This window comes from Sparus aurata, chromosome 7 (assembly GCF_900880675.1).
Source record: "Sparus aurata chromosome 7, fSpaAur1.1, whole genome shotgun sequence".
Classification (NCBI taxonomy): domain Eukaryota; kingdom Metazoa; phylum Chordata; class Actinopteri; order Spariformes; family Sparidae; genus Sparus; species Sparus aurata.
In genome coordinates, this window is record NC_044193.1 from 10,266,768 (window position 1) to 10,281,332 (window position 14,565).

Here is a 14,565-nt window from a genome sequence, read left to right on the forward strand (position 1 = left end):
TCCTTTTTGGGTTTCAACTAAATGTAGGCTAAAATAAAGACCTGTGAATTAATGGTATTAATGATGCTATATAAAACTGAACAGATATAAGAAATACAATCAGGCTGTAGCATTTCACATGTATGAAATAAGCCTGTTTAATTTGACCGTATTAAAGGATAAGTCCAGAAAACATTAATGGAACTTCACTGCAAAACAGAATTGCTTTTTTGTATGTTTTGAAACAAGTACCTATCTACTTCAGTTGTTCGGGAGAATGCTGCAACGTTGTTTCGCTGTGAAGCTTTAGAAAGGATTTGTTGACTACGTAACTTCACTAGACTTTCCGTCGGTTTGAGGGAGGGTAGATAGTGACTGAATTTTCATTTTTTGGTGAATTTATCCTTTAAAATTAGACCAGCCAAAATACATACTCATAGCAGTACTCTTGTATGTACACTTGATAACACATAAGATTCCTTAAATCTAGTTTGATGATTGCTTAAAGATATAGGAAAGGAAAGAAAAGAAAAGGAGAAAGGTATAGATAAAAAGGGATTTTTTGCCTGATGAAGAAACTGTCAATCTCCATTTGAAGACTTGTAAATTGCTAATGTGTTGTTTTTGGGTTTCAGGAATCATTTAGTCTTTATGTCTACCCTCTTTACATCATCAGCTTGTGAGTCTAATGATGGTTGGGTTGCTTATTCACTGGGAGTACAACAATCTTTAGTCTTGTGGTGCCTTCAGTTCATCTACTCCTTTCTAATTAGAGCACACGAACTAGCAAACAAGTGAGGGGAGGAACGCTTCATGAACATTTCACCTAGATCAAGAAACGGATCATGGGGAGAAGACCTGCAGTATAAAGGAATGAACAGTTTGTCTGCATGCATTAATCAAAGGAAGGTGATTGCGGTTCAGAACACATTTAAAATTACAGTAAAAAAGTCTTCTTTCTTAACTCCATCCAATCAAAACACTTTTCATGTGCAGTTTTCCCAGGATGAACTAAATTCGTAGATGTGTGGTTTTACCTCTGTCACTGGCAGGTATTCTTTTTTTTTTTTGCTTTTTTTTCCCCCCCTAATACCTCCTCTTTGTGTAGCTGTTTACTCTCCACCACATTCATATTCAGCTGCACACATTTCAACAACAGTGTTCAAAGATAATTGCGTGGGTAATACCGAAACAATCAAAAACATTTCATCTCACAAGCAGTACAAGAAAAACAAAACTTTCCTTATTTAAAAAAAAAAAAAAAAGTACCAAAATGGTTGAGCAACTTGAGAGAGACTGATTTTAATAATATTGGCAAATAAACAGAGGTGCATTCATGTCTTCAATCATAGGCACTGCAGTTTGTGTACAATACAGTACATAGAACTCCATTATAAATTACAAGCCATACCAAAAATAAATGGATACCGAGGAGGCTCGAAGATGGTAGCCATTGATTCTGGTGTCACATTAGAATTTCAAGCAGGCCACAATTCCTGTCCATGGATACTGAATTCTCATCAATCCAGTCTGTGATGCTTTTACTCCGCTCTGCATATTTAAATGAATATAAAGACAAAAGGTAAATGCACGATTTCTGAGTAACAAGGACTTCCATGCCGTATCTAAAACAGGCTTATCCATCTTCTGTCAAACAGCTGACAGATGAGTCTTTTTTGGTCAGCGGAGGAGCTCCTATGTGTCGGCATCAATCCTGTGAGCTGTACAGCGAAAAAAAAACAAGAACAAAGAAGTCAGGCATAACACTGCTGAGAGGTTATGTAGCCCAGCGGATTTTAGACGACTTTTTTTCTCAGTGGAGATTAAATATTCTAAGATATATGGCATCAAACACATCTACAAAGGCTCAGTGGTTCAAGTAGATTCCCCTTGCCGTCAGTCACAATCTGAAACAGGGGCAGGTTGGAGAGTTCAAGGGAGTTTATGATCGACCACATCATTAAATCTAAAAGTAGCTAAATGTTAAAGTAATGGGGGAAAAACTGTCTCCACAGAGTCGCCGTGTTAAACTACATGAGACTTACATTGCTTTGGTATCCTGAGTGGTTCTGTGTCTCCTGACAGGACTTGATGCATGACTCCTCGGAACTGATACAGCACCTTTAGGCTCTTCTCCTCCCCCACACAGGGGTCGTAGAAGCCAGGGAGTCCTGACTGGAAAGGACATCATAAGGTCATGCACTGAATCATCACGCAGCACATTGAGGACATTGAAACCTTCTGCACCATACAAGAATGCTTCACACACACACTAGGACAAATATTTATGACTTATTGTAAAAACATCATGGCAAGGCGAATTCTGTTGGTTTGGAAATCCTGCTCCGGATTACTGCACTTACCTTTGTGGCCTCAGTGAGGATGAGTTTAGAGTCTTTCACCAGACACTGCAGTGGCACAGTCACATCAATGACCTTTGCCCTCTCGTGTTTTCTGCTATTGTCCGTCACAAACTTGCCGTACCAGGCGTTGAGGATGATGAGACCTGTTTTAATGAAGCAGAGTTGAGGATGGCATCCATTTATTGCATTATTGTGTTATATTTGTCGACAAAATGGTAATTTTGGTTTGGTTTAATGGTAGGTTTTAGGAATCTGGGGGATGACAGACCAGATACACACAGATTTTTGGAATAATTAATATTAAAAGTTCCAAACAAATCCCCGCTTTCACCAATAAAACTATTAGGCATCTTGCGTGACAGCAATGTTAGCCACACATATTTTATAACAAGACGACTGTAATTATTGAGACTTTGTTTATGGAAATAATTTTCGCAAGTATATAATAAAAAGACAGCACAATTTATTTTAATTGCAAGCAGCATAAACAATACAGGAGCCATTTCATAGAGTGTAGCCCATTGAATAAAGAAAAGCAGCTGTGTGTCTGTCATCTCACACACACAGATACACACAGACAGACAGACACACACACACACACACTACAGCTATTAACTGTTACTTTACAAGTGCAAAGTCTAGGGGACCTCTGATGATACTAAAATGAAAGCAACCTCTACAGTGACAGGTGTCATAAGCCAATTATCACTTGACAAACTCCCCCTGGTGAAAATTATACTGTCTGCTCGGGGCTTTTTGTTAGTGTACTTATCAAAAGCAAACTAAAGAGCTCCAATTATCACTAGTCGAAACAGAAGCCAGAGGGTCATTAAAAAAAAAAAAAAAAAAAAAGAAAACCCATACAGAACTCGATTTCCCCCTAACAATTTTAACCCTGTTTAAAAAGCTCCCCACATCTCCACTAAATCACACTGGAAACTATCTACAAAGAATTCTTATATGACAAAGAAACGCCCTCACACGCTTGTCTTGTATTTGTTTGGTTTAAAGTCCTTTAAGATGTCAGCAAACTGCTCAAGACGACGACTTAAATCACGTGCTCCGCTTTAGTTTTGGGGTTTTTGATGTGTAAACTGGTAGAAAATGTAATGGCGGTGAAACTCTTGTTTCATTTAGTGCAAACAGGCACTCTATCTCAGAAATTACACTTCCACATTCAACCAGGCATCAACGCATTTCATCTACAAAACATATGAAAAACGATTGAGAATATAAGAGAATCAGATAGTTTCACAACCTGCTTAAAAAACATTATTCTCAGGATAAGCTCACCCTCTAAAATATTACTCATCTTACCCATTCTAGACTCCTCTGCTTCAATAATCCGGCGCACAGACTCCTGCATGAGCAAGACCTTTGGAGATGAAAAAGGCACACAGAAGAAGGGGGAGGAGACAGACACAAACAATGAGTTTCACGTCATATGGATTATACTAATGAATTTCATTAAGACTTTGCATCTTATCTAATCCCATCTCATCCCCTTTTGTGGGACTGGTGTGGGACTTGTAATATTTCTTGACAGTCATACCTGCAAGTCTTATCTAAGACTCAACCACCATGTACGATTGGCACTGCAGCAACATATAAGCCAGTAAAATACTCACGGCAGACTCTGCCTCCTGTTTCTTTCTGGCTATATTAGAGGCCGAGCTCTCCTGCTGCTTCTCCAAGTCTCTGTTGAGTTCAAAGACAAATGGGGAAATAAAATGAGCTCATAAAATCTGACCATAATAATACATGTGGTGCTTCTTCCAATAACATTTCTCGCATGAAACAACCAACTTAAACTGAAGGTTTCTTACTGCTCCTTCTGGGCCCGCACGTAGGGTCGGATAATAAGCTGCTGGATGGCGAGGTAGAAAACCAGTGGTCCGACTGTGGCGTAAAATACAGCACTGGGCAGGAGTTGGTCAGTCAGGTGAATAGGAAAGAAGTATGTCTGGCTGGCTCTGTTTAGTCTGCAAACAGAAAGTTGGATTCATTATTTATATTTGAATGGCTTAATGCTAAATTGGTTACTCCATGTAACATTGGTAGGCAAAGGGAAATCATATGCCATGCTCTAGGTTTCACAGGATAGTGAATTCTGTGACGACTGTTGCATCAAATGTCAGAGAATTTATTGTGCGATATGTGCCTTAGATGGCTTTCAATGAAGTGTCCAAACACACGAAGAAGTATACTGTTGATGCTCAAGCATTTAAACGCATACCAAAACCAACTAGCATCACTTTGGTTCCAATCCTGTGTCTACATCCTCAAAGATTCAACCCGAGAGACCTGAAACTGGCAGTTTTCGGCATGATCGGCAATCATTTTTGACCAATTAGTGTCAGACATATCCGGCTCTGTGCTGGTCAAGTTTACACGCATGCCAGCCACTGTTTGATTCAGGGCAACAAACAGACCTGTTACATTTTTACATCTTACAATAAGAGTACAGGACACACTGCCAAAATGGCTATCAGGGGGAGGTGAAATTTCACTTAATCGATAGCTTACAACATGTAAGGTAAAGTGTGATAAACGGCAATTCATTTTTTTTAAAACATGTTTGTATATGCTGTCAATTATAGTTCGTAAAAAGGAAATGGGAATAAGCCAAAACTTAAATGGGCAGGTCAGAGCTCCATGGCATCTCTACACACAACTTGTCGTAAACAGAATTTGATTGGCTGATATGATGTCGGATCTTATCTTCTGCGGGATGTCATAGCAACAGCACTGTGAGGAAAACACCTAAGGAACCTAGGAAACTGGAGCAAAGAGACGTGCTTACTTGATCTTGAGGGAGACACCTTGGGGCACTCCCACGCTGACAGTGGCCCCCAGGACACTGTGTCGACTGATCTTCCTTTCAGCACCGTACTCTACCACAGTCCCAAAGAAGCCTGATCTGTTACATGAAAGACAGTGTCACTACCTCTCAACACGTAGACAAAGTTTACTTGGATCCAAGCCGTCAGATCTTGCACAAAAACTACCAACGATGCATACATAATGGGAGGAAATTTGGGTCGCTGTACAGACGAATCCAATTATGACGACAAGGGTCGTAATATGAATTTATGATAACACATACTGTTCTTTAAAAACATACTTTACTGAGCCCTTAATCTTCGTCTGGTCATCATCCTGGAACTTGTACTGGTAGCTCATCATCAAAAAAGTGTGAGGAATGCCAAGCTGCAGAGACAAAAAATTTTAAAATCATTTTGGCACAAGCCTGACAGGCAACTCTTGAAGTAATGGTGTCCTGGCAAACATTTTAAATAACTCCTGGCTGCTGACCTGCATTGCGAAGGTGAAATGGCTACTCTTGGTGTCTCTGACTATGCTGGTGTTCATAGAGGACTGGATCCCCCAGCGCCACTGCAGATAGCCCATAGTGTTCTTGTCTAGGTGACGGGCCAGTACTGTCGTTACCCCAGGTCGAACGCCCCGGGATGAAAACTGGAGCCCACACTGAGCGGTCACGAAGCTGAGGCAACAAGTAAAATAAAATATCACTTAATTTTTCATGTTGCAGTGACAAACATACTGACACTGAGTACTGATTTCTGTTCTCTTGAGTTTCATCACGTACAATCGAGGCGTCAAGTTTCGGAATATCTTCATTCCGAACAGAGGTCCGTGGGTGTCTCCAGCACCAATCTCTACCTGTGTAACACACAGATAACATTTTACATTCAGAGGCTCAATAAGTAAAGTGTGCCATGTATAAAATACATTGAGTACATTGAAAAACAAGCAGCATACCTCTCCCCATCCCTTAGCTGAGGTGACTCTTCTCAAGGCCAAGTTGATGGTGCCTCCTCCATTTCCATTGTGGGTTGACAAGGAGCCAGACAAAACAGCTGTGTCTTTTGTGGTAAGAGGGGCCTGCAGAGGAACACATAAAATTGTAAGTCCTTGGATAAGAAATGGCTCTGGAGTCTTTCATAGTGACCATCAAACATTTAATTGTGGCTACAAATTGTTCAATAAAAAACATACTCTAGTAAACGCCAGTCACGCAGAATCTGGAGCAACGCATTACCTCTATGGATTGCGATATGTGCATCTTGTTGATTTCCACATGTGGGACTCCCCCGCCTGCCGTATCCTCATAGTCCTCCTCATATCGGTCAAATAGGTCCGTAGCATCAATGCCCACACTAATCGTTCCCTGCAATTAAAAGATTCATGAATAATTGGTATATGCAATTGGTGCAAGAATATTACTCTTTAGGTTATTTTCAATTCAGCGTGAAGGTTGTTATCTTCCCCTGAACATACCTTTGGGTTGGTCCTTTGCTGAAGCCTTCTCTCCTCTCGCTCTTTCTGGAGACGTTCATACTCTTCACGAATCTCTGCAGGGGTTCTTTTTCTTTCCACCACCTGGAGTAAAGAGATACAACTTGAATGCGGAGAAAACTGCGGATTGGCTGCTTCACAGCTGCAGGAGAAGAGCAGCAGATTAAGAAATTTTGTGCGTCATATTTTGTGCCGTCAACCACTGATGGGTTTAGTAAACACAGATGAAGCAAATCAAGAAATGTTTCATGCAGGCTAAAAGAGGCGATGTCACATAGGACAGTAAAAACAAACCAAGTCCCAAAAATCAACAATACAATTTAAAAATTCTAATTCAAATATATAATTTCTTGAAATGTTTTTTTAACAAATATATTATGCTAGCTTACAGTCAACATGGTGTGAAGTCACATAGTCAAAACATAAACGAGATAGAATTTTAGATTAAGATATAAATGCATAAATAAAATAAAGAAAAATGTACCTGGTGTTCTGAATTTTATTTTCTATGGACTTGCATTGAAGCTCACACTGTTTTGTGTGCGTTCTCAAAGTTAGAATTAGCAATGCAAACGCACACATTTGGTTATGTTTGCACTTTGCTAGCAGTAAACTTCATTTTTTTTTCCAAATGCACGAGGTGAGCCCCAGAATTGTGGTTGTGAATTTCAGACCTCAGGTCGCCAACCCCGTATATTAATATATAGTGGACTGGCAGTCAACACAGAGGTTATTGTTTTCAGACTGCATGTGGTGTCTCACTTGGGATTTATCAGCCACTACAGTCACTAATGGACTTACTTCCCATCCGTCGACATCGAGTCCTCGCTTGCCATAGATATCATAGATAGCCCGCGTCTGTGGGTCACTTAGCACTACAAACACAAAAGACAACCACCAATAAGATTAACAATCAGAGTAGTTTAAGTTTCTCAAAACTGTGTATACCACAACATATTCAAGTCAACATCAGCTTCATGCGCAGCTGCAAATGGAGTTAAGTACATTATGTGATTACAGCTTCTCTTACCTTCATAGGCTTCATGTACAAGATTAAAAAGCTGCTCTGCCTGAACCTTAAGTTCAGGGTCCCGGTGTTTGTCTGGGTGATACAGCATGCATAACCGCCTATATGCTGCCTTCAGCTCATCCTGTGTTGCCTGGAGGACATGGACATTTGCAGATATGGAGAAAATGTGAGAGAGAAATCTTGGAGGGACACTTAGGCAACAACATACAAAGCTCCCATACTTTATTTACTCCTCATTCAACATTTATTTGACATCTTAAAGTCTTCCAGCACCGCTAAAATGCCATAAAGGGTTTAGATGACAGTCTGAAGGGGAACTTGTTGCTGTTGCTTTAATGCATTAAAATCACATTGTTGTGAGATGGACTATACACCGATCAACCACGATCACCTGTCACTGGTTTTAATGTTAAGGCTGATCGGTGAAGTATAGAAGGAGTTGGTCCAATCATCACAGCTCAGGGGAGTATTCACATTCAAGCTTACCCAACTACTTTCATTTTCGAAATTGCTGACACCAGACACCATGACTCACTTTGTGTTGAACTGCATTACATGCAAACTTTGTCAAATAATTTCTTGAATTAAAGTTTGTCATGTTCACATTTTAAAAAAAATCATATTCTACCTGTCTACGCTCACTCACTTGATCACAAGTAAATCATAAGAGCATATGAATTGCAGCATGCTTAGTCGCTCTAGAGAACAGAATGTCCCTGTGCCCTAACTCAGTGTTTTATAAGATGTCAATAGCACACCAACATAATGTCCTCTGGTTTACAAATACAAGCATGAAGACCGAAAGCGCCTGATTCCCAGATATTAGTGTAATATGCTCGACTGTAATTGTTTGAAGCACTGAAGTAAAGTTGTAGCATTAGCCAGTTAGCACTGTCCACATTCCAATAATTTTTACGAAACTGAAAATAACTGTTTGTTAGCATGAGCGCCCATATCAGCGCAGTAACGGGGGGTGGCATCTAATTCATTACATTAACTGACAACTCGTGTTGGTAAAGTTGTGACCCCGCAACCTGTTGTGTGCCTGTAAAGTATCCAGCCAAAGAGTCACAGCACAGAAACCAATGTCGAGGGTCACGCTAGCAACCTAGCTAACGTAACATGTGTTTAAACAAGTAACCGTTAAATATCAAGCGGAGAAAGTTAGTCGAGTGACTGCGACGTGGACCCGCACAGACATCCACTGCGATCGCAACTGCATATTTTACCTCTCTTCTGACATTTAGCAGGGAATAATAATCATCATTCAGGATCTCATCATCGTCCAAGGCAGACGCCATGTTTACTCCCGGTCATTTCTTCTTCGTGTCATTTACGTCGCTCGAAGACTTCGCCTCGCGCTCTGTCGCCCCCTTGCGCTCGGGAGGAAAACGACATGACAGCAACTTTATTCATGGAGCTCGACGATGTTGTCCTTTGCTGTGCTTTTCATTTTAAAGTCAAAATATAAACGTAATAATCATCATTGGCGATGGTGCGGGGAGTTGTTATAGCAGGTAATTTGCGGTTTATTCGTCCTGTTTTCAAAATTAAAAGGATAGGATGGCACCTTTCGTACTGCAATCACCATTGTTTTTAGATATTACTTCTAAAACGTATAATTACTATTCCGATATTTTTTTAAATATAATTTAGCCTACTTTACAGCTATGTAATTTATCATTTTCTTTAAATAAACGTCTAATTCACATAAAGATTTTTAACTCTCCATGCAATCAAATGGATATTGAAAACAGGTACACGTATGCCTCATTCTAAAGCGATATTGTCTTCATCCAATCACCCAGGAACAATTAAGGCAAGAGGGGGGGTGAGAGAATCAGTTCACTGCATTATGTCTTTCATTAGTTCGTTATTACTTTCCATGCAATAAGCCGCTGACTGTACGAGGCGCGCGGGCAGCAGGCTGCAGAGGAGCTGTCCTTTCAGCACCAACACCTCCTCGGGCTGCATTTCAGCACCGACGGCCACCACCAGCCTGTTTAGACGACGGCTGTCCTTAAGTGCCCGTGGTTGTCAGTAAGTGCCAAAAGCAAAGTCTATTAAGCACAGTGATCTGTAATTAGATTGGCTGTCGTCATTTAGCGCGGCTATGGTATTGCCCAACTGCGCCATGATGGTGTGAAGTCTAAAAAACCTCGACAGCATCTAGTGGGCAGGATTAAAGTAACTGTCCTGGCTTGGAATGTGTACTTCACGCCAACCACGCCCCCCCTCCCCCCAGAACCTGACAGAACCGTTCAGACAGACTCCAATATTACACCCTTATTGGTGCATAAGAGGTTAGATCCACGTCTTGGAGAAATCCCCGCAGCTTTCACTATCATGGTGCAACTGTCTGAAATCAGCTCGACTTGTCAAGAGAACAAACGTCCACAGACTTTTTTTAAATGTGAACTGACATCTTGAGTGATAGGCTCTGTTGCCAATATTTGATATGTCTCACATATTTTATAGTCTGCTTTGTGGTTATGACACCCTTTAAAACCACAACTGATACTTAATTAACTTTACAACACGCACAAATTGACACTTATTGGCTGTCATGGATGATGTATCCAAAGACAAGAGTAAGAATTTAAGTCATATCAGGAGGAGAAGAGATTCAAACCCAGTATTTTAATATTCAGAAAATAAATGAGGTAATAGATTTATTTTTTTAACTGAATAAACAAGCTGTTCTCAGAGGGGAAAACAAGCTCCCCAGAACACTCCTTGAAGCTAGAAAGGTGGCAGGGTCTGCCGAATATAAACAAAGTAAAACAGGATGTAGTCCTTCAAAAGTTCACAATGTAGTTTTTGGGAAGTAATTTTAATCAGAAGACAAAGATCTTCATTGGCTGATTTTGTTTTGTGCCTATGCAAACTAAATAATTAAACTGAGCTTAAAGGACAACACAATTTTTATTTGGCGGATCGTGCCACCTTTCTAGCTACATGGAGTGTCCTTGGGAGCTTTTTCTCCACTGAGAACAGCTTGTTCACTCAGTTACAGAACAGACACAGATACATTACTGAGTTTGAATTCTGAGTTAGATTTCCTTTTTCTCCAGAACTACATAATGCCATTTAAGGTCAGCTTGTTTACTCAAAACAAAGAGAATTTGTTTATTTAGTTTGTGTAGACACAAAACAAACAAACATAAATCAATCAATGAAGATTCCCCCCCCCCCCCCCCCCCCCCCCCCCCCCCCCCCCCCCCCCCCCCCCCCAAAAAATAAAAAATTACATAGTGCACCTTTAAGATCAGTTTGATTATTCGAAACAAAAATGTTTGTTTAGTTTGTTTAGGCATACAAAAACATCTGTCAATATGCTCTCGTACTGCACTTTTAAGATCATGAATTACTTTTTAAATTATTATTATCTCAAAAGAATAACATTTCATATTCACCATCCAATTAGTGTAAAATTTGGATAGAATATGTAGGTTTTTCCTAATATAAATCATATAACGCGTCACCACAAAAGCATAATTCTCAAGATGCAGCTGTTTTAAATGAACTGTAATACAAAGCAAAAAGAAAAAAAGACAACAGAAAAACACAACACGGCTACTGGTGGTGTCAAGGTGAGGGAGGGGGTGGGTGGGTGTGTGTGTGTGTGTGGGGGGGGGGGGGATGTGTTTTTCATCCCAGAGCCTCTTCTGTCAGTCACCGCCTCACAGCCAATGGTAAGTTCGCCTCGGCCGGACCGGCTCGCCGCTTGCTCCTCCAGTCCCTCCTCGTGCTGTCCTCGCCGTGCACGCGCGTGGTACCCACGGTCGTGAGGAGGAGGAGGATGTTGCGCGTGAAGGGGAAATGGCTGCCGAAAACAAGCCGGAAGGTAAGAGAAATATAATGGGATTAATTTACTAGTTTGACCGCGGTGTGCTTGTAGAACAGCTGTAACTCTTGCGCGGGGACGAGACACGCGTGCGGACGAGTGGAGAAATTTTCCGGCGGAGAGCGGCTCCGATATTTTCCTCCGAAAGAGGCAGCTAAAACGTGGAGACATCACCTAGCCAGCTAATATTAGCTTGCATTCTTAGCCAGCTACTATTCCCATCGTAGCCCACATTTAACGCACGCCACGGGGACAAACAGCCCGCGTGGTTAAAGTGCCGCGTTCGCCGTTTATTTTCGCCCCAGGATTCGTGTCAGACGACGGGCGATTCAAGTTGTTAACAACAAGGCTAAGTTAATGACAACATGTCATTGGCATCGACTAACTTCTTCCCTTATTGCACAGCTTTAAAAAAAAAAAAAAAAAAAAAAAAAAGAAGAAGCGGCGTGGTTGTGTTAGTTTATCGGTCAGCACGTCTCTCTTCCGCCGTCGCTATTCGCAGCTTGTTTCTGAATTGATAATTATCTGCTTTAAAAAATGTATTAGTCTTGTTTTTTTTTCTTTCTTCCCGTTCACTCCCCCCCCTCTTCTCCACTCGAAGCGCGAGGATAAGCGAATAGTGTTTTGGAAGTAATGTATTTTTGTTTCTTCTTCTAAATAAACCAACATATGTTTTAAGAAATGATAATTACAAAGCCTGAGCACTTCGTATGTGTTCGCTTTTTGAGACTACGGGGCGTCAAAAGCGTTGTAATGCCCCGTTCGACTCTCTCGTGCCCTGTATCGCACTTGAAAATGAAATGCCATCACACCAGAGCAAACAGGGAGGATGGAGAGAGTAGGATTTCCAAGCAGCCTGCCCATTAAACTACTTTACACATTGGACAAAATGATGAGGTTCCCCCCCCCCACCACCACCAACACCCCTTCATCTTATTTCTCGCGGCTCACTAACTTAAAATGAAACGCATTAGACTTACTTATTCCCTGTTTAGTGGGCGACTTTATTGCTAAACATATGCATACGAGATCTGTTCTCATTCAGATGGGCCCATGGATGTTTTGGGTGAGTAATTAAACGTTGCATATATTGAAAATAAGGACGCCATAGAGATGAAACTAGACCCAGACTGGGCAAAGTTGTGTTTTTATAATCTCTTCTCAGATAATAAAAACACGAAGCAACTTAGATGCGTTTGTGTTATAGTGTTTGTTAGTCACTTCACAATTTTAAATGTTTAACTTTTGTTTTCTTTATTTTTGGATGAGCTGAACTGAGCTGAATGATAGCTCATTAATACAGCACGTTCTTGCCTTCTTCCTCTAAACTTATGGTATTTTTATATTTATTGATTCATACTGACCTTCAGGGTGGAGCAAAAAGAGTCGTACTCGACTTTGAAATTGGCCGCATAATTTGTGTTTGTGAGAGAGAAATAGGTAAAAAAAAAAAGAGAGAAAGGATTTCTACATAAATCATTAGGTCCAGCTTTTTCTAAGCCCTTCATACGCGTATATTGACGCAGGCTTGGGGAAATTGAATAGACTCTGTCAGAGTTTGTCGTCAGTAACCTCAAACAGGAATTCCTCTTGATGTAGAATTACTTTAATGTTTTCAAATGAGTGTAAACAAATTGCCTCTGTCCATGTGAGGGGAAATGATAAAAGACTGGGAATTCAGTTGTTTGGATGTCAGTGTGCCAACCACCAAACAGAGTCCCACCAGGGGGTGGTATTGAGCTACACAAGCACACTTTACTATACGAGGGATCCGTCTGTGGCTATGACAAAAAATGAAGACATCTGGTTTTATGATAGTAATGACTTCACTGTGGTGTGTAGACCTAATGTATTCATCTACATAGCTGAACTTAACAAATAGTCTCCAGTTGTTAATCTCGATGCCTCTCTCCGACACAGGGCGCTCTCACTGAAAACCCTGACTTGAAAGTCCCATTGCTGAGCAGGTTAAGTTATTTTCAGTGTTCCTGTGAGGCCGGTCAGTGAAAAAAAAGGAGGAGGAGGAGGAGGAGGAGCTGGGGGAGCATAGAGAGAGAGGGACAGCTTCACACCTTCATGTGAATGTGATGTCGTTTCATGCAAACCTCACTCAAAGAGCTGTCATGCTGAATCTTTACCCCTGCATCCAGTTTTTCTTACTATACGCTTTTTTGTTTATACAGAACATACGTTTTAAAAAAAAATACATCAGTATTACGGTTTTTACATGACATGTCCCTGGGTGTTAGGTAGCCACTGAGAGAGCAGAACAGTGTTTCCTTAACCTTTTGTCCTTGTGGTATGCGGGCAGTGCTGATCTCTCTTAGCTGTTTGGCAGCTCTTATGATGGCCCGTAACAACTGAGGGTTACATCTTGTGTTAAACCCAGGGGCCATGACCCAGTCTCACTCAGTGGTGTAATGTTTACATCCTGGGGTATTTCTCTCCAGCCTAACTGATTGTCAGAGCCCTTGGGGGTATTTTTTTCCCTTCACACCCATAAAAAGCTCCGTGGGTCCGTTACTTTAAGTACAAGGCCTGGAGGGCACTGAAAAGACAGGCTTGATGTGTCTAACACCGAGACTGCGCTGGATAAAAGTATCGCCAATAGTCCTGTGAAGCTACTAGAGCAGATAGTCATACAGAATATTGCTGTACAGGAGCCAAATTTGAGAATTTAAATAAGCACTTTTGTAAACACAAGCTGCAGTGCTAACACCAGAAAAGGAAACACTGTGTTAAAGCTAAATCTTGATGCTTACTGTGGAGAATTTTTGTGGACCGAGCACAACATTAATTCAAACATTAGATAAATGCAAGGATACCGATAAAAGGGAATAGTTTACTGACGCATTAAACTCACACAGGTGTGTTGAATAAACAACGTAAATCCAATGCAGTTTGAACTTTAGTGACAACAGAAACAGTCAACAAAGGCTGCTTTATAAAATGTAGTGAATTAGGCCTGCGGCCTCAGCTGTGCAGGAAGTAATATTTCTCTTTTATTTTCAAGCTGGTGCAGTTTA

General features: G+C 40.9%; 2 protein-coding genes across 10 annotated transcripts in view; one reads left to right on the top strand and one right to left on the bottom strand.

Moving 5' to 3' along the window:
* Nucleotides 1-1,256: 1,256 nt before the first annotated feature.
* dnajc11a (DnaJ (Hsp40) homolog, subfamily C, member 11a) lies at nt 1,257-9,080 on the bottom strand. The gene is made up of 16 exons (XM_030424498.1): nt 8,922-9,080; nt 7,693-7,822; nt 7,464-7,537; nt 6,645-6,746; nt 6,406-6,534; nt 6,126-6,248; nt 5,953-6,026; nt 5,658-5,847; nt 5,467-5,552; nt 5,146-5,262; nt 4,169-4,324; nt 3,971-4,040; nt 3,660-3,717; nt 2,343-2,485; nt 2,025-2,154; nt 1,257-1,700 (listed from the first exon to the last, which is right to left on the bottom strand). The coding sequence occupies exons 1-16, from the start codon at nt 8,991-8,993 to the stop codon at nt 1,675-1,677; spliced, it is 1,680 nt and encodes a 559-aa protein (XP_030280358.1). The 5' UTR covers nt 8,994-9,080; the 3' UTR covers nt 1,257-1,674.
* Nucleotides 9,081-11,358: 2,278 nt separating this feature from the next.
* The window catches only part of camta1a (calmodulin binding transcription activator 1a), a 289,186-nt gene continuing 285,979 nt past the window's right edge, over nt 11,359-14,565 (top strand). For all 9 annotated transcript variants that reach the window (XM_030421881.1, XM_030421871.1, XM_030421872.1 and 6 more), the window contains exon 1: nt 11,359-11,539. In XM_030421881.1, coding sequence (XP_030277741.1) covers nt 11,515-11,539 — 25 coding nt within the window. In that variant the 5' untranslated portion in view covers nt 11,359-11,514. The remainder of the gene's footprint in view (nt 11,540-14,565) is intronic.

Coding starts and splice junctions, on each gene's coding strand:
- dnajc11a (XM_030424498.1), bottom strand. CDS start 8,993: ATGGCGTCTGCCTTGGACGATGATGAGATCCTGAATGATGATTATTAT. Junction 5,553..5,657: donor ATTTCACCTTCGCAATGCAG/GTCAGCAGCCAG, acceptor TTGTCTCTGCAG/CTTGGCATTCCTCACACTTT. Junction 1,701..2,024: donor ACTCAGGATACCAAAGCAAT/GTAAGTCTCATG, acceptor TTCGCTGTACAG/CTCACAGGATTGATGCCGAC.